Source organism: Bos mutus, chromosome 19 (assembly GCF_027580195.1).
Source record: "Bos mutus isolate GX-2022 chromosome 19, NWIPB_WYAK_1.1, whole genome shotgun sequence".
Classification (NCBI taxonomy): domain Eukaryota; kingdom Metazoa; phylum Chordata; class Mammalia; order Artiodactyla; family Bovidae; genus Bos; species Bos mutus.
In genome coordinates this window covers 38,221,893-38,242,937 of record NC_091635.1, presented here as the reverse complement: position 1 = coordinate 38,242,937, position 21,045 = coordinate 38,221,893, and the positions used below count along the sequence as shown (strand labels likewise).

At 41.3% G+C, this 21,045-nt stretch overlaps 2 protein-coding genes and 1 pseudogene across 2 annotated transcripts; 1 reads left to right on the top strand and 2 right to left on the bottom strand.

Annotated features, from left to right (window-relative positions):
* LOC138992033 (olfactory receptor 1468-like) overlaps positions 1-21,045 on the top strand; it is a 33,924-nt pseudogene that overhangs the window by 5,999 nt on the left and 6,880 nt on the right.
* On the bottom strand, positions 213-1,172 carry LOC102271684 (olfactory receptor 1D5). Its single transcript, XM_005891195.2, has one exon. The coding sequence runs from the start codon at positions 1,170-1,172 to the stop codon at positions 213-215; it is 960 nt and encodes a 319-aa protein (XP_005891257.2).
* Positions 10,817-11,770, bottom strand: LOC102270840 (olfactory receptor 1D2). Its single transcript, XM_014476819.2, has one exon. It carries the CDS (start codon positions 11,750-11,752, stop codon positions 10,817-10,819), a length of 936 nt encoding a protein of 311 aa, XP_014332305.2. The 5' UTR covers positions 11,753-11,770.

Sequence of the window (21,045 nt, the reverse complement as noted above, 5' to 3'; positions counted from 1 at the left end):
GATTAAAAGCAGACTCCTTCTGTTAGTCTTAGTGTGCCCTTATTTATTGCCAAGGCTGGTGAAGTCTAGGGGTCATTGGGTTACACATACATGTCTTTTCTTTACTATAAAGCAACAAATTCATTCTGGGCTGGATCTGTGTCTTAATTAACTCCTGTATCTCATACAGGATAATGCCTTGCACATGATGGAGGAAATCCCCAGACTCCACTTCAGTGCCTCAGTTTCCTTCCTATCAACCTCTGGAAGGCTTTTCCTAAGAGGAGTCTTCCCAGTGCCCCATGCATGTCCTTGTTCCTCAGGCTGTAGATGAAAGGGTTCATCATGGGGGTCACCACAGCATACATCACTGTGGCTACTGAGTCCTTCATGGAGTGGGTTTTAAGGGGCTGCAGATATACCATACTAAGTGTCCCATAGAAGAGGGAGACCACAGCCAAGTGGGAGCCACAGGTGGAGAAAGCTTTGTATTTGCTGGAGGCTGATGGTATTCGGAGGATGGCTTGGACAATCCAGACATAGGACATGACCATGACCCCTAAGGGGGTGAAGAAGATGAAGCAACCTGTGGTAATCTGCACTGTATGAATCATCTGGGTATTGGAACAGGCGAGCCTCAGCAGGACGTACATCTCACAGAAGATGTAGTGGATTCTCCGGGGCCCACAGAAGGTCACCTTGGTCATGAGGAGGGTGAGAAAGAGACCGTACAGGACAGAGAGGGCCCAACACAAGGTGAGGAGCAAAATGCAGAGCCCAGGGCTCATGGCTGTGATGTAGCAGAGAGGGCGGCAGATGGCCACATAGCGGTCATATGCCATCGTGGCCAGGATGAGGTTGTCCAGGGTCACCAAGCAGACCAGGAAGTAGAGCTGGGTCAGACACCCTGTGTATGAGATGGCTTTGTCCTGGGACTGAAGGTTCACCAATGTCTTGGGGATCGTATTGGTGACAAAGAAGAGGTCGGTGAAGGAGAGGTTGGCCAAGAATAAGTACATGGGAGTGTGTAGGTGGGAATCAAAGCTGATGGCCAAGATGATGAGCAAGTTTCCCATTACTGTGACCAGATACATGGACAGGAACATCCAAAACATGATCTGCTGCTCTTCAAGACTCTCCGAGATCCCCAGGAGTAGGAAGTCAGAGACCCCACTTTGGTTGCTGCCATGCATTTTCCCAGCTGTCTGCAACATCAGTACCAACATATATTTACTAATTGCCTTTGATTGAGTAAGGACATTCAGATAGGCAAAATCAACTATTTTCTTAACAATAAAAATACTTCAGGCTGGATTTCAGAATTTTTTTCCCATAAGCAGCAAAGTAATACCAGAGAAAAAAACCATAATGTAGAAAATCTTTATGCAGCCTAATCATTCCAGCAACTTCTGATCTGGCATATTCAATATTATGGAAATAATGTCTGTGTCTTATTTTAAGTCCTGTCATCTTACAATATCCTTGAAGTGCCTAAAGATTTCGTATGCTGTATTTTGATATTGCATAAATTTGAAAATAATATTTGAAACAGGTATATGCATTATAGCAAATGGATACTGTACAATTGGACAAAGAGGGTAAAAGTAAAACTGTTGGAAGGGAAAAGAAAAATGTATCACTGTTTACTGATAAAATGATCTGGGAAGCCTAAGACAGTCAACCAAAATGCCATTGAAAATAAACAAAGGGTTATGAGGTTGTGCAGTAAGAAGTACCCAGATCATGCTAGCCTTGTTAAGATTTTAAAAATTTTATACTGTGTAAAGAGTTTTAAGCAGAATGACCAATATAAACAGATTTAAGCAGCGATGTATGTATATATTAACAACCATCTTTCTTTGTATTTTACCAATAGTGTTTCAAAAATCAGGTGTAGCTGTTGCATTTTTAACCAGATACTTTTCAGTGCCTATCATGAGACACTATGTTAATAGTTTTTCTAATATTTAAAAATACCACCAAGGGGCAACTAAGCCCACACACCACAAACAGCACATGTACTGCAGTGAAGACCTAGAACAGTCAAAAAGCAGAAACAGAAAAATATGTTAACACTCCTGGTTTAAATTACTTATCATGTTTTATTTAGGCTTTTGTAGTGGTATTCACTAATATAAATGAGGTTTACCTAGAGTTTCTTTTTTGTACATGTCATCTTTATCATCTTTTTGGTATGATTTGGTGTGCATTAGATTTCAAATTAAACTTGATTTCATTTATTGTCCATTTCTAGTGTTTAGAATTTGTTGGAATTTCTTCAACAGCTTAAGATATGAATTTAAAACTATATTACATGGAATTATTTTTCCAAATAAAAATAGCTTCTACACTCCGTTGGAATTTATTGATTAAAAGCCAAAAAAATTCCAGTGTGAATCATTCAAGCAATACCAAAAAATTTAAACTAAAATGAAAACTTAATTTAGCCAAGATGATTAGTCAAGAAAAATGATTAAAAGACATCTAGATTGGAAATGAGGAATTATAGTATCTCTCTTCAAAGATGACATGATCTTGCATATAGTAAATCTTACTAAATATTCCTACTAAAAAACTACAATAATAAATGAAGTCAGAAAAGGTTGCAGGAGCAAGATGAATATAGAAAAATTGCATTTTTATACTTGTAATAAATAATCAGAAAATGAAATTAAGAAAATAATTTTATTCATAATTGCACCAAACAGAAAATGATCTTTAGGAATAAATTTAACAAAAATTCAAAATTTATACTCTGAAAACTACAAATATTGTTGAAAGAAATTAAAGATCTAGATAATCAGAAAAAAACCCCATGCTCATGGATTGGAAGACTTAATATTGTTAAGATGGCATAGTCCCCAGTTAGATCTATAGACTAAATACAGCCTCTGTCAGAATCCCAATTGACTTCTTTGTAGAACTTCATGTAAATTAGTTCAAAAATCCATGTGAAATTGCATGAGACCCAGAATAGCCAAAACCATTTTGAAAAACAAAAACAGATTTGGAGGATTCCACTTCCCAATTTCAAATCTTACTACAAAGCAATAAAGGTAGACCTATAGATCAATAGGATAGAATTGAGATTCCAGAAATAAACTCATGTGTCTGTTGTCAACTGATTTTCAACAATGATGTCAAGATCAGCGGGGAAAAGATGTTTTCAACAAATAGTTCTGGGCCATTCTGGGCCACCAGGATAGCCATGTGCCAAAGAGGTGAACTTTTACCTTGCACTCTATGCAAAATTTAACTCAAAATTGATGAATGACAAAGATATAAGAGCTAACATTATATCTGTGTATTAGTTGCTCAGTCATGTCCGACTCTTTGCGACCCCATGGGCTGTACCCCACCAGCCTCCTCTGAAAGGCTCAGAAAAAAACATAGGCAAATCTTCAAACCTTAGATTTGGCAAAGAATTCTTATATATGACACCAAAAGCAACAGAAGAAAAAATAAATTCAATTTAACCAAAATTAAAAATGTTTGTTCTCCCAATGACAGTATCAAGAAAGTACAAATAATTCCACAGTGGTAGACAATATTTGTAAATTATATATCTGATAAGATATTTACATGTAGAATATATAAAGAACTCTAATAACTGAATAATGAAAAGAAAAATGACCCAATTAAAAGCAGGCAAAGATTCTGAAGGCATTTCTCCAAGGAAGATATACAAATGGCCAATAGGCACACAGCAAGATGCTGAACATCATTAGTCATCAGGGAAATGCAAATGAAGGCCACCACTTCACACCCTCTAGGAACAATTCAGATAATAAACAGTTCAGAAAATAACAAGCCTTTGCAAGGAGGTAAAGAAATCAGAACACTTCTATACTGCCAATGGGAATGAAAAATGGTGCAGCCGTTTTGGAAACAGTCTAGCAATTCCTCAAAAGGCTAATCACAGAGTTACCAAATGACTCAGCAGTTCCACTCTAGGTATCTCCCAAGAGAAATGAAAACATAGGTCCACATACAAACTTGTACATGAATGTTTATCGTAGCATTACAAGTTCAAACGATAAGGAATCTGCCTGCAATGCGGGAGACCATGGTTCCATCCCTGGGTCAGGAAGATCCCTGGAGGTCATGGCAACCCACTCCAGTATTCTTGCCTGGAGAATCCCACAGACAGAGGAGCCTGGTGGGGTTCAGTCCATGGGGTCGCAAAGAGTCAGACATGACTGAGCAACTAATACACACATAATGCTCCAAAGATAGAAATAATCTATGTGTCTGTTTCTTGGGCATGGATAAACAAAATGTGGCACATCTATACAATAGAACATTATTCAGCCCTAAAAAGGAATGAAGTACTAGTACATGCTGCAGCATGGATGAACCCTGAAAGCATGAAAGAAGCCAGTCACCAAAGACCACGTATGATATTATTCCGTTCATATGGAAGGCCAGAATAGGGAAATCTATAGAGACAGGAAGTAAGTTAGTGATTGCTTACACACGAGAGAAGGGTGATGGGTAAGAAGCAGACAGCTGAAGAATACAGGCTTTCTTTTGGATGTGATGGAAACATTCTAAACTTTTTTCTTCTTAATTATTTTATTAAATTTTTTATTATACGAGTAATTATATGATTTACAGTGTTAATTTCAAGTGCGCAGCAAAGTGAATCGGTTATATGTATACATATATCCACTCTCTTTTAGATTCTTTTTTCATCTTTTTCCTCAGCCTCCTATTGTCTTCATAAAAGGGAGCCATGAGATTGAAGTTGTAGTCAGTGCCTTTTAGCTCTGAGCCTGGGGCAGTTCCTGACATATTTTAGGGTGTCTTTCTTCCTGTCCCACTGACTGCTTCATCCCCAGTCCTTGCTGTTCCTTACTTATTGATTTTTTAGGACTGCATTGATGAGAATTACCACCCATTTTCTTCCCGGCAAAAACTTTGTACTAAATCTGCTGGGTCTTTTTACACCTTACAGCTTGTCCCTCAATCCAAGCCTATTGCTCCACCTCATGCAATGATTCCTCTTAAGTTCTTGATTTATGATGTCACCTGTTCGCCAGAGTGGTTTTCAATTTTTAAATTACTTTTTAAATTTGTTTGATTATTTTGAAGTGGGATATTTGCAAAGGAGGGAAGTGAATATCATTTCTATTTTTCTCTATTACGTTGTTTTGTTAGAAAAAAAAAGCTTTGATATGGGAACTGTCTTCAAAGGATGGCATCGAAGGAGAAAAATACAATGAAAAATTATGTCATATTTTATTTCATAAAAGTAAAAGACCTCCTTCACCAAAACACCATAATATAACAACAAAATGCAAACAAACAAGAATGCCAGAAAGGAAAAATTCTTGCCATGAATGCGATATGCAGAGGCTTTAAATGCTAAAAAGAGAAAGATCTAGTTAAGTCAGTAATAAAATTACCACACCCCCTCCCCCACTGGAACATGGAATTCATAAAAGAAGAAATTCCAAGTCATTAAACACATGAACAAACATTACTTATCAAAAGATGGGATGAATAGGCAGTTTTATATCTGATGAAAAGAAATAATTAAGAACAATGTTCTAGAAGGAAACTTGACATTCCATGTCATAGGCTCTTAAATAGGGTATCCCTTTGAGCAGTCCTAGTAGTGGTAAAGAACCCGCTTGCCAATGCAGGAGATACCAGAGATGTGGGTTCGATCCCTGGGTTGGGAAGAGCCCTTGGAGTAGGAAATGACAACCCGCTCCAGTATTCTTGCCTGGAAAATTCTGTGGATAGAGGAGACTGGCGGGCTGCAATCCATGGAAGTGCAAAGAGTCGGTCACGACTATGCATGCACTGACACCCAGTTTTATGGATTTATCTTGAAATATAATCAGATGGAAACATAGATATGTATGTGTAAGGTGTTTATTAGGACTGTGCTCTGAGAATGAAATCATTTTCAGCAAGCCTTCAATGATTCTGACTGTGCACTTTGGGAAACATTGACCTGAGTCTGTTTAAGAGTCAGCAGATTCTAAACACTTGTGTGGTCAAGTGGTCATACAGACACACACTTCAGTGCAGTGTGGCTGGATGGAGAATGGAGAATATGGGGAGAGTGTGGAAAAGGACTCTGCACATGATGCTGGAAAGCTGGCCTCCTGTTCTCTCTTGCTCCCCAACTGTATGATCTTGAAGTGGACATGCAACCTCTCTGAGCCTTCTCATTGCGCCAGTGAAGACTTCTTCGCTGTTTTGAGAACTATATTCAACAGGGCATGTGATGACACTTTGAAACCTCTATATGTGTGTGTGTGTTAGTCACTCAGTCATGTCCAACTCTTTGCGATCCCATGAACTGTAGCCATTCCCTTCTCCAAGGGATCGTCCCAATTGTTCAGACCCAGGGATTGAATCTGGGTTTTCTGCATTACAGGCAGATTCTTTACCGTCTGAGCCACCAGGAAAACCCTTGCAACCTGTGCATGCATGCTGAGTCGCTTCAGTTGTGTCCGACTCTTTGTGACCCTGTGGACTGTAGTCTGCCAGGGCCTTCTGTTAGTGGGATTCTCCAGGCAAGAATACTGGATTGGGTTGCCATGCCCTCCTCCAGGGGATCTTCCCAACCCAGGGATGGAACCCCTGTCTCTTACATCTCCTGCATTAAGTACCAAATTGGAGGGATGTTCATTTTTCTTTGACATGTACACACCACTTTATTTTTTAATTTATGAGTCTTCATTGCTGTATGTGGACTTTCTCTAGTTGGGCTACTCGCTAGTTGCTGTGTGTGGGCTCTAGGGTGCTGGGCTTCGGTAGTTGTGGCGCACAGCCTCGGGAGTTGCAGCTTGAGGATTCTAGAGCACAGGCTCGGTAGTTGCAGTGCACCGGCCTAGCTGCCTCTTGGCATGTAGAATCTTCCTGGACCAGGGATCGAACCCATGTCCCCTGCATTGGCAGGCGGATCCTTAACCACTGGACCACCAGGGAAGTCCCGGAGGGATGATTACATCACCTTTAAGTATGAAGTGGTTAGATTATATGAACACTTTCAAGTATGTGAGTATGTTGTGTGAGAGAGAACATGGAGAAGAGAGATACAATAAGAAAGGGAGAAAAGAGAGAGCGTACGCCAGAAATGACCAGGTCTTACCCACGGCTCTCTGCTGGTCTCAGAGTTCCCTGGTGCTGTCACCTACATTTTCATCCTATGTAGGATGCAATTTTAGTCAGGATGGATATATAAGGACCTAAGACATTGCTTTCTGAATAGGACTTGATGACTCTTCCTTTTGGCTAAAGGTGGGAAGCAGGGCAGTTGATGTCTGAATAATCAGCCCATGCAAACAAGGAGAAAACAGGTAAGCAGTTCATGCCTTGATGAGGATGGGGAACCCAAGAACTGATGATTGGATCCTGAGTTTATAAGTAAAGGGGCTGAACTGAGACCACATCAGACTTATTAGCTTTGGTGAGGCCTTGGGGAGGTAGTCCCAAGACAGCTTGTTGAGATGAACCTGGATAATTGCTTCAATGTTAATATCTATAAGCAGAGATCTTGGGAAATGAATCTTATTTACAAAGAGTAAACCAATTCTACCTTGGGCAGAAATCTTAAAAGTTTTCTAGGATTGGATTAAGCCAGAAATAAAGAAGACTTCACATAGAGTGCAGCCTGGCTTTGAATCATCAGAGGTTCAGAAAGTCTCAAGGACTATATTTGGATTAAGATGATCCCAGATTGCTAGTGACTCCAAGTACTGCATCAGAAAAAATTTTTAAAGTTGTATTTGGAGGAAAATAACATCACCTTAGACCTCAAATATTTCTCTTCATCACACTTTCAATCATAACATCAGGCACAAAACCAAAGATAAGCAGACACACAAAGAAATAAGATTCCTAAAGCAAGAACTAACAGCTGAAAGGCATACAGAGGCTCCTCTGTATGTCCATGGAATTCTCCAGACAAGAATACTGGAGTTGGTAGCCATTCCCTTTTCCAGGGAATCTTCCTGACTCAAGTACTGAATCTGGGTCTGCTGCATTGCAGGTGGATTCTTTACTGTCTGAGTCACCAGGGAAGCCCACAGAGACTCTAGATAATATAGTAGTCAGACACAGCATGAGAAGCAATGATGTTTATGATGTTTAAGCATACAGAACCAAGAATGGAAGACTAGGCAGGACTTTTTACAGACTGAACCAACATGAATAACCAGCAGTCAGATCACACACACATTACTAGCTCTGCAGGAATCCTGTCATGTCCTCTGCTGGTCGCTGTTCCTACAGGGGCAGTCACTTCCTTGATCCTAAAAGGATGAGTTAGTTCTACCCATTTTTGCACCTATTTAAATGGGTGCACCTTTTTCACTTTCTTGTCTACCTCTTTCACTCAATATTATGTATGTGAGGTTCGTCCACTTTGCGGTATGTGGTTGTAGACTTTTCATTTTCATGGCTGTATAGAGTTCTATTGTGTGAATAAGCCATTAAAAAATCCATTCTACTGTTGATGGGGATTTGTGGTTTCCGGTTTTGGCTGTTGTGAATAGTGAAGCTGCATATTCCTCTTGGGCATCCCTATGGAGGAGTGGGATTTGTGGATGATACTGTAGGTGTTTGTTTAGAAGATAGAGCTAAAGAGGTTTCCATCACACTTGTAATGATTACCCTCCTATAGCAATGGATTCCTCCTGTTCCACATTAAAAAATATTTTTATTTATTAATTAGTTTTTTTTATTGGAATACAATTGCTTTACAATGTTGTGTTAGTTTCTGCTGGATAGCAGAGTGACTCAGCTATATGTATGCATATCTGTGTAGTTGCTAAGTCGTGTCCGACTCTTTGTAACCCCATGGACTGTATAGCCTGCCAGGCTTCCCTGTCCATGGGATTCTCTAGGCAAGAATACTGGAGTGGGTTGCCATTTCCTCCTCCAGTGTATATGTATAACCCTTCTTTTTTGGATTTCGTTCCCCTTTAGGAACTTTCAGTCTCACTGTCCTCACCCCAATCTCTGGAAGTGAGGGGCTGGAGGTTGAATCAATAACCACTGGCTGGTGATTTAATGAGTCATGCCTATGTAATAGGAGAAGGCAATGACACCCCACTCCAGTACGCTTGCCTGGAAAATCCCATGGATGGAGAAGCCTGGTAGGTTGCAGTCCATGGGGTCGAGAAGAGTTGGACACGACTGAGCGACTTCACTTTCACTTTTCACTTTCCTGCATTAGAGAAGGAAATGGCAACCCACTCTAGTGTTCTTCCCTGGAGAATCCCAGGGATGGGGGAGCCTGGTGGCTGCTGTCTATGGGGTCACACAGAGTCGGACATGACTGAAGTGACTTAGCAGCAGCAGCAGCAGCCTATGTAATAAAGTCTGTATAAATACTGCAAAGGACAGGGTTCAGCCAGCTTCTGGGTTGGTGACACTTGGAGGTTTAGGTAAAGTGCTGCACCCAGGGATGGCACAGACACTCCATGCCCCTTCCCACATACCCTGCCCTGTGAGTCTCTTCCACCTGACTGTTTCTGAGTTATGACTTTTTATAATAAATTGGTAGTCTGGTAAGTGAAATGTTTTATCTGAGTTCTGTAAGCACCTCTAGCAAATTAATTGAGCCCAAAGAAGGGATCTTAGGAACCTCCTGTCTATAGCTGGTCAGTCAGAAGCACAGGTGACAACCTGGACTTGAGATTGTCGTCTGAAGTGCTGGGGTGGGGATGGGGAGGTGAGCCCTTAACTTGTGGCATCTGAGGACATCTCTGGGTACATACTGTTTTCATTGAGGAACTGTAGGACCCCTGTCTGGTGTCAGAGAATTGCTTAGTGGTATGGACAGAACACACACACATTAGAATTGGCATCCGAATCATAGAACCTAAACAGAGATTGGATCTCAAAATGACCTCCTCCCCTTCTGCTCCCTCCACTACCACTCCTGTTTGTGAGCATGTGTTGAAATGTTTGAGAGTTTTGTTTTGAGGTAATGAAGAAGAGATAGAAGGTGAAGAGCTGCAGAAATAAGGGGCAGGATGGGCTTCCTGAGGACAAAGTCTCATTTCTCTCAGAGGAAAAAAAAAAAAAATGCAGGAAAAAGGCAAGTGATGTAGTATGGCTTTGGAGTCCAAGGGATAAAAATCAGCCCAGAGCAAAACAGAGAAATCTCTTTCTATTCCTGCCTGAATACCAGGGGCTGTGTCCAGAGGGACTGTGGGTCAGAACTGAAGCAGTGGGAGCAGTGTCTGGCAGAGAGAGCATCAGGAAGGGGCGGCCTCACTCAGGGCCCTACAGTGCCTGTATTATCAGGTGTATTCTATAAATGGCTTGAAGGCAGCAGGCTCCTTAGAGAAGTTCAGAGTTCAGAAGAATATGAGTGAATGTATGTTAGTGAACACGTGAGATCCACTGAGCCATAACTGGGCGTATCTGGATAAGGCTGGGACTGTAATCCTAGGTTAGCGCAAGTTGAAGGATTTGATCCTGCAAACTTCTACTATTAGTGTTGTGTGTGCATGTTAGTCCCTCAGTTATGTCCGACTCTTCACAACCTCATGGCCTGTAGCCCACCAGACTCCTCTGTCCCTGGAAGTTTTCAGGCAAGAATACTGGAGTGGGTTACCATTTTCAACTTCAGGGGAATCTTCCCAGGGATCAAACCTGCATTTTTTCGTTAGTGGTACTTTATTTATTGTCAAAGCTGGTCAGGTTTGGTGGACATTGGGTTGTACTTTGTCTATTTTTTCATCATAGACATATGAGATTATATTGAGCTAAATCTATCCTATATCTCACATAGGATAATGCCTTGGACATGGTGTAGGAAATTCCTAATCTCCACTGTAATGCCCTTTCCAAATTTATCCTCAAGTCAACCTCTGAAAGACTTTCCTAAGAAAAATCTTCCCAGAGCTCCGTGTATGTCCTTGTTCCTCAGGCTATAGATGAAAGGGTTCATCATGGGGGTCACCACAGCGTACATCACTGTGGCTACTGAGTCCTGCATGGAGTAGGTGTCGAGAGGCTTCAGATATACCATACAAAGGGTCCCATAGAAGAGGGAAACCACAGCCAAATGGGAGGCACAGGTGGAGAAGGCTTTGTACTTGCTAGAGGCTGAGGGTATTTGGAAGATGGCTCTGACAATCCAGACATAGGACATGACCATGAACCCCAAGGGGGTGAGGAAGATAAAGGATCCTGTGGCAATCAGCACTGTGTGATTGATCTGGGTGTTGGAACATGCGAGTCTCAATAAGACATACATCTCACAAAAGATATAGTGAATCTTCCGGGACCCACAGAAGGTCACGCTGGTCATGAGGAGGGTGTGAATGAGGCCGTAGAGGACAGAGAGTGCCCAGCACAGGGTAAGGAGTGAAATACAGAGCCTAGGGCTCATGGCTGTGGTGTAGTGGAGCGGGCGGCAGATGGCCACATAGCGGTCATATGCCATCGTGGCCAGGATGAGGTTGTCCAGAGCCACCAAGGAGACCAGGAAGTAGAGCTGGGTCAGACACCCTGCATATGAGATGGCTTTGTTCTGGGACTGAAGGTTCACCAGCATCTTAGGGATTGTGTTGGTGACGAAGAAGAGGTCAGTGAAGGAGAGGTTGGCCAGGAAGAAGTACATGGGAGTGTGCAGGCGGGAGTCAGAGCCAATGGCCAGAATGATGAGCACATTTCCCACCACTGTGGCCAGGTACATGAACAGGAACATCCAAAACAGGACCCGCTGATGCTCAGGACTCTCCGACAGCCCAAGGAGCAGGAACTCAGAGACTCTACTATGGTTGCTTCCATCCATTTCCCCAACTTACTGCAACACAACACAGCTGTTTACCATATGCCCTCAAATGAATACAAGCATTAAAATAAGCAAAATCAACTGTTTTCCTAACATGAACAGTATCTTAAGCCAAATTTTATACATTTTTTTTGGCTATCAGAGACAATGTAACAAACACAAAAACAAGACATGGAAAATCTTCATACAATTTAGTTATTCTGGCAAGTTCTAGCCTGGCATACTCAATATAATAGGAATAATGCCTATGTCTTATTTTAAACCACATCTTGTTACAACTCTCTTGATGTGCTTAAAGATCAGTATGTTATGATATTCTGTAGATTTAATGATATTTAAAACAAGTGTCTTCAGTAAAAAAAACTGATGTTACACAATTGGACAAAGGGGAAAAAGGTAAAAATATTAGAAAGGAAATGTAAAAATTACCATTATTTGCTGATAAGATGATATATTCAGGAAATCTAAAACGATCAACTGAAATGCTACTAGAAATGAAAAGGGATTTCAAAACACTTGAAGTTAAGTCTGGGCTCTGACACTTTCTAACTCTGAAACGTCAGGCAAGTTACCTCGCTCTTTAAGATCCCATTTCTTCATGTGAAAAATGGGTTACAGTGAGAATAAAATTAGTGAAGTGCTTAACATAGATAGCTGGCCTGCAGTCAATGCTCAAGAAATATTCCTTATTATTGCTTTACAATAACAATGCTGCTGCTGCTGCTGCTAAGTCGCTTCAGTCGTGTCCGACTCTGTGCGATCCCATAGATGGCAGCCCACCAGGCTCCCCCGTCCCTGGGATTCTCCAGGCAAGAGTACTGGAGTGGGTTGCCATTGCCTTCTCCGACAATAACAATACTCATGAATAATAAGATTAAAATATAATGTGAAATCCACATCAACAACTGAAAAAACCCACGTGTAAAAATGTTAACAAGAATCAGGGCTTCCTTAGTGACTCAGTGGTAAAGAATCCGCCTGCCAATGCAGGAGACACGGGTTTATCTCTGATCTGGGAGGATCTCACATGCCACTGAGCAGCTCAGCCCGTGCACCACAGCTGTTGAGCCAGCACTCTGGAGCCTGAGAACCGCAAGTACTGAAGCCCGCACACCTGGAGCCGGTGCTCCACAGCAAGAGAAGCCACCGCAATGAGAAGTCTGTACGCTGCAGCTAGAGAGGAGCCCCCACTCACCTCAACTCGAGGAAAGCCTGTGAACGAAGACCCTTCACTACCCCCCCACATGTTAACAAGGATCAGTCAAGTTCTGTAAATTCTCCAGAGAAGCATATGATAAAAATCAATAAATGGGTAAGCATATTAAGATTCCCAAGATACATATTCTACTGAATTAATGTAAATTTTAACTCATTTGAAGTCAAAATTCTAACAGTTTTTTTGAGAAAGAAAATTCTCATCTAACTTTAATCTAAAAGTAAGTGTGAGAATAAGGAAAATGCTGGAAAAGAGAATAATAAGGAGATTCTTCCTCTGCCAAATATGAAAGGTTCTGAAATAGTGTGATACTGGTGGAATAAACAGATTGATAGAATTGGACAGAAACTCAAATGCAGGCCAAATAACATGGAGGGTTTAGTTGATTATTATGGGAGCACTTTTACCAGGAGATACATTTTGTATTAGTTAGTAAATGGCATTGAGACAATTGTCTGTTTAGGGGGAAATGTGAGAGCAATGGACTTCCCAGGTGGTGCAGTGGTAACGAATCTGCCTGCCAATGCAGCAGATGCAGGTAATGTGGGTTTGATCTCTGGATTGGGAAGGTGCCCTGGAGAAGGAAATGGCAACCACTCCAGTATTCTGGGAAATGGACAGTGGATCCTGGTGGGCTACACTACAGTTCATGGGATCGCAAAAGTGTCAATCACAACTGAGTGAGCATACACACATGGGATCAATGTTTTGCTTCTTACCGAATACCTTTCAGGCATACTGAGGATGAAAATAGCATAATGGGTATTTTTTCCTTTTGAAAACTTAATATGTAAGAAATAAAAATTTTTAAAATTCAAAAAATAAGAGTTTGTAAATAAGATACATTGAATTATACTTTAGGGAGATAGATAACAACTGTTTATATTTGATATTTTTATTATTTGAGATGTGAAGGGTGAAAAAAAGTCAGTCTATGAAATGTTGCAAGCATTGCAGAAAGAGAGTTCCATGTGCAAAGGACCCAAGCTGTACTTTTGTTGTATTTAAGGAATTAAATATAGTTCGGGCTGGCTGGAGAGCAGAGTGGTGAGATATGGGATTGTACAGGTAAGCAGGGAGTCAGGTCATTCAGAGCCTTAGTACGAGTTTAAAAATTTATTCTAAGTGCAGTGAGGATCATTAAAATGTTTAAGCACAGGAAGATGTATATATTTAGTAACTATTTGGCTTGTGGGATCTTAGTTCCCTGACCAAGGATTGAACCCGTACCCATGCCCCCTGCACTGGGAGTGGGGACTCTTAACTGATGGCCCACCAGGGAAGTCCCTCACAACTATGCTTTTATTTGTGTTTTGGTAACATTATTTTAATAGTTATCTATGTATTTTCATTTCTGATCAAATGACTTTTCAGTGTCTGTTACATTAATAGCTCTGATAATATTGAAACACTTCCAATCCTGGTATAAAATACTGAAATTGATTTCTAGTTGTTTAATTTAGACCATTGTAGTCACATTTATAAATGAGGTTTATCTATTATTCTGTTATTTTTTTATATGCCATCCTTGTATGATTTGGGTTTTTTTGATATGATTTGTTTGCGTTATCCTCCACCTTAAACTTATATTCACTTATTGTCTATTTCTGTTATCTGGAATTTGTTGAAATTTCTTCAATAATTTCAGATGTAAATTTTAAAAGAAGTCCCATGGAATTCATTTTCCCAAAATAGTTTCTAATACATTGCAGTCTATTGATTATAAACAAAAATTCTGGTGTGAATGAGTCAAGCAATACAGAAAAATTTAAATCAAAAGAAAGTAAACATCATCCCAAATTCTGCCATGCAACTACTGTCAACGTTTTTAGTGAGCATACTTTTTTTTCCTAGTCATCTTTATTCAGTCGACAATGAGACGAAAAGCTTTCTCCAATTCAAAATTGTAATTTATTATGTATTTTTCCTCCTTAAATAAACTATATTTCTACATGCATAATTTTTTCTTTATTCTTAAAGTTAAAATTTACCAACTCTGTTTAGGAACTACATTGTATTCCACTATGGGAAGATAGATAACATCTATTCATATTTTGCTATTTTTAAAATTTGAAACGTGAAGGATGTTTCTCCTTTGTTGATTTATCTGAGTTGTAATGTCTTTTCCAATTTAAAAATTATGTGTCACATCATTTAATGAGAATCTACCTTCATTTTATTTTTTTCTGCTGCATTTCTTGGAACTTATCCTACATATTGGGTAATAATTAGCATTTCATTTTGAGATTTTTTAAACTTTTTATTTTTTAATTGGAGGGAAATTGCTTTACAATGTTGTGATGGTTTCTGCCATACAACCATGCAAATCAACCGTAATTATACATATGTCACCTCCCTCTTGAGCCTCCCTCCCCTCCCCTCTCCCACCCCTCTAGATCATCACAGAGCCCCGGGCTGGGCTCCCTGTGTTATATAGTAATTTCTCACCAGCTATCTACAAAATGGCATTAAAACCTATTTTCAGGAAAAGAAAGGAGACGCAGATCTAGAGAATGGACTTGTGGACACAGTGGGGGAAGGAGAGAAAATGGGCGAATGAAAAAATGAGACAAATGGAGAAAGTAACATAGACATACGTACACTGTCATTTTGAGATGTTGAGTCAGAAGTTTATGTCTAAACCCCAAGTAACACATACGACTCTTTTTTTAAAAACAAACAAACAAACCACTAGCCTATTTGCTCAGATAATGTGTTGTGACTATCTATCTATCTGTCTCTTCTATTTAGTCTGCACACCAATACTATTTGTTTTTATTACCCATTTTGTGGATGAGGTGTCTGAGACTTAGAAGGTTAATGAATTTCCCAGATTCCTTCTACTAGTTAGTGACAGAGTTGGGATTTGAGTCCCATTCTGTGTCTCTGGAGTCCACAGCCTAGCCACTCTACCACACATTAAACAAGAGTAAAGATGCCTATCTCAGACTTTCCTGGTGGTCCAGTGGTTGAGAATCTGCCTGCCAGTGCAGGAGACATGGGTTCGATCCCTAATCCAGGAAGATCCCACATGGCAGGAGCTACTAAGCCTGTGTGCCACAACTACTGAGCCAGCACTCTGGAGCCCTCGAGGCACAGCTCCTGAGCTCACATACTGCAACTACTGAAGCCTGTGTGCCCAGAGCCTGTGCTCTGCAACAAGAGCCACAGCAATGACAAGCCTGCGCATTGCATCTAGAGAGTACCCCTGCTTGCCTCAACTAGAGAAAGCCCGTGTGCAGCAACGAAGGCCCAGAACAGCCAAAACAAAAAATGCCTACCTCACTGTGCGTTTAGAAAAGATCTGAAACGCTGGATGTCAGAACATTCCGCCATCCTTAAAGCCCTGTTTAAGTGGATGGAGAGATGATGTTATTGGGGGGGGGTGGCGCTCAAAAGGAGTCCTATTCTTTACCATTTCTCAATATTTCTGAGTAACACCTCCCCTCCCCCTCCCCCGGCTCAGTAGGAAACCCTGCTCTCAGAACTAAGAAGAATCAGTGGCTCCAGTCTTGACTCCATCCTGCACATGGCTTTTGTGCCCACTCACCTAGGTACAGCCTCAGCCCACCTTGTCTGAAGGAAATGACCCAGAATATCAAGGTGGAGACTCATGTGCGGCTGTCCTCTTGGTGCTATCTACATGGAGGAGAGAAGAGTAAAGAAGGTATTATTGTGGCTTCACGTGCAAAGGGTTGTGGATTGTTCAGTTCAGGAGCTAGAAAACATAAAAGAGGCAGAAACGTCAGGTTATATTCCAGAAGACTTAAGTGCTCTGCCTACAAAGGGGTTGGCAGAGGGAAAGTAATTCACAGAAGGCTTTTGAACAGGCTGCATGACAGTGATCATTTCAGAGGTGATTCAAAGATTTGGTGGAGGTGAGTGATGGTTCATTTCTCTTTTACCATTAAGATTCCAAATTATAGAGTAGTCTTGTGGTGGTCCTTTGGTGTTTGAGTAAAGTGGGAGTAATCCTTAGGGCATTCTCTAGAGACTTTTTTGCATGTACAGCTTCCTACATCTGCTATTTGGTACTCATGTCATTCACCTATGGTTCTATACTGTGAATGAGCTCATTTATCTCTCACAGTATGTAAGTGAGGCTTCAAGTTGAAGAGGATGCTTGTCTATCAGAAAACAGAGTTTCAGTGAGAAGGGAGGAACTGATGGGCTCATCCCAAGACCCCCCAAATTGACCTGAGAATGAAAGGTGCACCATGGTGACTCCCCGGTGACCCCAACCCTAAGCACATCTGGCCACCACCTGTTTCTGCCATGAAGACAGAGGTCTTCCACCTCCTTAGACCTCATCAGAAATGATTTCCTTTCACAACCTGTTGCTTGGATTCAGGATCCTCTGGGGCATCTTTCTGATAGGAGAGAGGGAGGGAGCCAGGAATGAGGGCTGGGAAAACTCAGAGGACCCAAGGAATCTCTACCTCTGCGTCAGCCCTCAACACAGGAGTCTCCTACACTTTAGTGTCCATCAGAGTCACCCATGATGCTTTAAAACTAAATAAAAGCCCATTTTCTGGCTTCCTTCCTTGAAATACTGGCTCTTTTTCTGTGAACAAAGTTCTTTTTGAAATCACCTGATGGTTCTGGTTGTACCCTTTGGGAAACACTGTTCTTTTTGTAAGAGCCAGTGGATTCGGAGCATGTGTGTGGTCAGCTGACTTTAGAGACACAAACTCCTCTGCAGTGTGGCCGGGTGGAGAGGGGAGATAGTTTGAGGTGTTACTGCAGAGGGCTCCAAACTCAGCCCTAGAAAGCTGTCCTTCTGTCCCTCCGGTGCTGCTTTTCAGCAGAAGTACCCCGAGGAGGGCATGAAACCTCCTTGAGCTCTTCATCTCACCTGTAAAGCCTTTCTTATATGTTTGAGAATCATGTGCCACAGGGCTAGTGATAGCACTTTGAAAACTAGAGCGCTAGCAAGATAGGAGGGATTGTTAATTACCTTAAATACTAAGGAGTTGGATGATAATGAAGATTTTCAAAGTATATGAGTATATTTGTGAGAGAGACAGAGTAAATGGAGAAGAGAAAATAAGGAAGGGATGAGAGAGGCAGAGGATATGAATATTTCTGAAATGTGCAGACCTGTTCAGTGTTGGTCACAGGGCTGCCTATTTCTGCCGCTTCCACTTTCCTGCTAGATGGATGAAAATTCAGTCAGGACGTGGAGGACACTAAGGCACTGTTTCTGAATAGAACTTGGTGATTCACTCCACTCACTGAAGTTAGGAAGGGTGGAATCGGTGCCTGGAACTTCAGTGCCTGCACAAAAGGAGAAAGAGACTGTGGTTGTTCTGATGAGCTTGGGGAATCTGAGAGCTGACCCTTGGATACCGGGTTCATGAAGAGAGGAGCTGACCTGGAGCCACATCAGATCTATTTATCAGTTTTGGAGACGGCTTGGGGAGGCAATCCCGAGACAGCTTGTTGAGATGAACCTGGATAATTGCTTCCAAAGTTAGTATCCATAAGCAAAGGTCTTGGGAAATGGGTCTTGTTTACAAGGAGTAAATCAACTTCACACCAGGCAGTAGTCCTATAGGTGCCCTAGGTGTAAGAGAAAACCATAATTGAAGAGAACACCACACATATGCTGCAGCCTGGGTTAGAGTCAGCAGAGGTCCACAGAATCTCGAGAACTAAATTTGGATTGGGATGATTCCAGATTGCTGGTGACTCCAAGTACTAAGGAAAAACAATTGAAAAAAAAATATTTGGAGGAAAATAATACCATCTTAGACTTCAAGTGCTTTCCTTTCAATACCCAGTATCTGGCACAAACCCAGAGATAAACAAACACGTCAGGGAATAAGACTGCTAAAGCAGGAACCAACAGCTGAAGGCCTACAGGGAGTCTGTGTGTGTGTGCTCAGTTGCTTCAGTCACGCCTGACTCTCTGTGACCCTATGGCCTGTAGCCTGCCAGGCTCCTCTGTCTATGGGATTTTCCCGACAAAAATAATGGATTGGTTTTCATGCCCTCCTCCGGGAGATCTTCCTGACCCAGGGATTGAACCTGTGTCTCCTGCATTGCAGGCAGATTCTTTATCTACTAAGTCATTGAGGACTCTAGATAGCATAATAATCAGACATGGACTGCAAAACCAATGATGCTTAGGATGTTTTTGGATACAGAACCAAGGGTGAAAATTTTGGCAGGGCTTTTTATGAACTGAACAAACATGCGTAACCAGCAGTCAGATCAAAAACTTTACTAGCCCTGCAGGAATCCTATCATGTCTCTGCTAGTTGCTATTCCTTCAGGGGCAGTCACTCTCTTGCTATTAAATTAATAGCATTAATTTAAGTTATGCTGTTAAATTAGCTAATTTAATAATAATAAATATATTAGCTATCTAAATATTAGTTGTTAATAATTAATAATTAATCTACAGCATACATTAATTTTACCTGTTTTTGGGCCTATCTGAATGGCAGTACACCTTTTGTTCTCTTTCCTGTCTCCCTCTTTCAGTTAGTGTTATGTATGTGAAATTCATCCACGTTGCTGTCTGCAGTGGTAGACTGTGCATTTTCATTGCTGTGTAGAGTTCTATTGTGTGAGTAAGCCATTAACAACATCCATTCTACCACTGATGAACAGTTTTTGGCTGTTATGAATCCTGAAGCTCCCTGTTCTTCCTGGGCATCTCTACAGAAGAGTGGGATTTCTGGATTATAGGGCTGCTGCTGCTGCTGCTAAGTAGCTTCAGTCGTGTCCAACTCTGTGTGACCCCATAGACGGCAGCCCACCAGGCTCCTCTGCCCCTGAGATTCTCCAGGCAAGAACACTGGAGTGGGTTGCCATGTCCTTCTCCAATGCATGAAAGTGAAAAGTGAAAGTGAAATCGCTGAGTCTTGTCCGACTCTTAGTGACCCCATGGACTGCAGCCCACCAGGCTCCTCCGTCCATGGGATTTTCCAGGCAAGAGTGCTGGAGTGGGGTGCCATTGCCTTCTCCAGGATTATAGGGCAGGTGCTTGTTTAGTTTAGAAGACAGAACTGAGCAGTCTCCAGTCACACTTACCCTCGTTGTAACAATGGAATCCTCTTGTTCCACATTCTTAACATGGTTTGGTATTTCTCCCATCCTTTTCCTGTGAGCTTTCTGTTAAGTGTATAGTAGTATCACATTGTGGTTTTCATTTCTATTTCCCTGCTGACTAACAAAGTTAAGCACCCTTGCATATGGTTATTCTCCAGAGCTATATCCTCTTTGTACATTATCTTGTGCCCATTTTTCTATTGGGTTATCTGTCTCTTTCATTTGATTTGTAGGAGATCTTTATATGTTCTGGTTACAAGTCCTTTGTCAGATGTATGTAATCTTCAACTTTGTAGTTGACTTTCATTCAATTAATGGTGGGTATTTAGAAATATGAGAGAGAAAGAGGAAAGTGAAAAAGCTGGTTTGAAATGCATCATTTAAAAAACTAAAATCATGGCATCTGGTCCCACCACTTTATGGCAAATAGAAGGGGAAAATGTGAAAGTATTGAGATATTTTTTTCTTGGCCTCCAAAAATCGCTGTGGATATGACTGTAGTCATGAATTAAAAGGTGCTTAATCCTTGGAAGGAAAGCTGTGATGAACCTGGGCAGCATATTAAAAATCAGAGGCATCACTTGTTGACAGAGGTCTGCATGGTCAAAGCTATGGTTTTCCCAGTAGTCATGTACAGATGTGAGAGTTTGATTGTAAAGAAGGCTGAGCACTGAAGAATTTATGATTTTGAATTGTGCTGAAGAAGACTCTTGAGAGTCCTTTGGACTGCAAGGAGATCAAACCACTCAATCCTAAAGGAAATCAACCCTTAATATTCATTGGAAGGACTGATGCTGAAGCTCTAATACTTTGGTCACCTGATGCAAAGAGTCGACTGATTGGAAAAGACCCCGATGCTGGGAAAGATTGGAGACAAAAGGAGAAGGAGGCAATAGAGGATAAGATGATTAGATAACATCACTGACTCAGTGGACATGAAAACTTGCGGAGATAGTGGAGGTCAGAGAAGCCTGATGTACTATAGTCCATGGGGTTGCAAAGAGTCAGACATGACTTA

Bases quoted from the DNA above. Each gene is read 5' to 3' on its own strand.
- LOC102271684 (XM_005891195.2), bottom strand. From the start codon at position 1,172: ATGCATGGCAGCAACCAAAGTGGGGTCTCTGACTTCCTACTCCTGGGG.
- LOC102270840 (XM_014476819.2), bottom strand. From the start codon at position 11,752: ATGGATGGAAGCAACCATAGTAGAGTCTCTGAGTTCCTGCTCCTTGGG.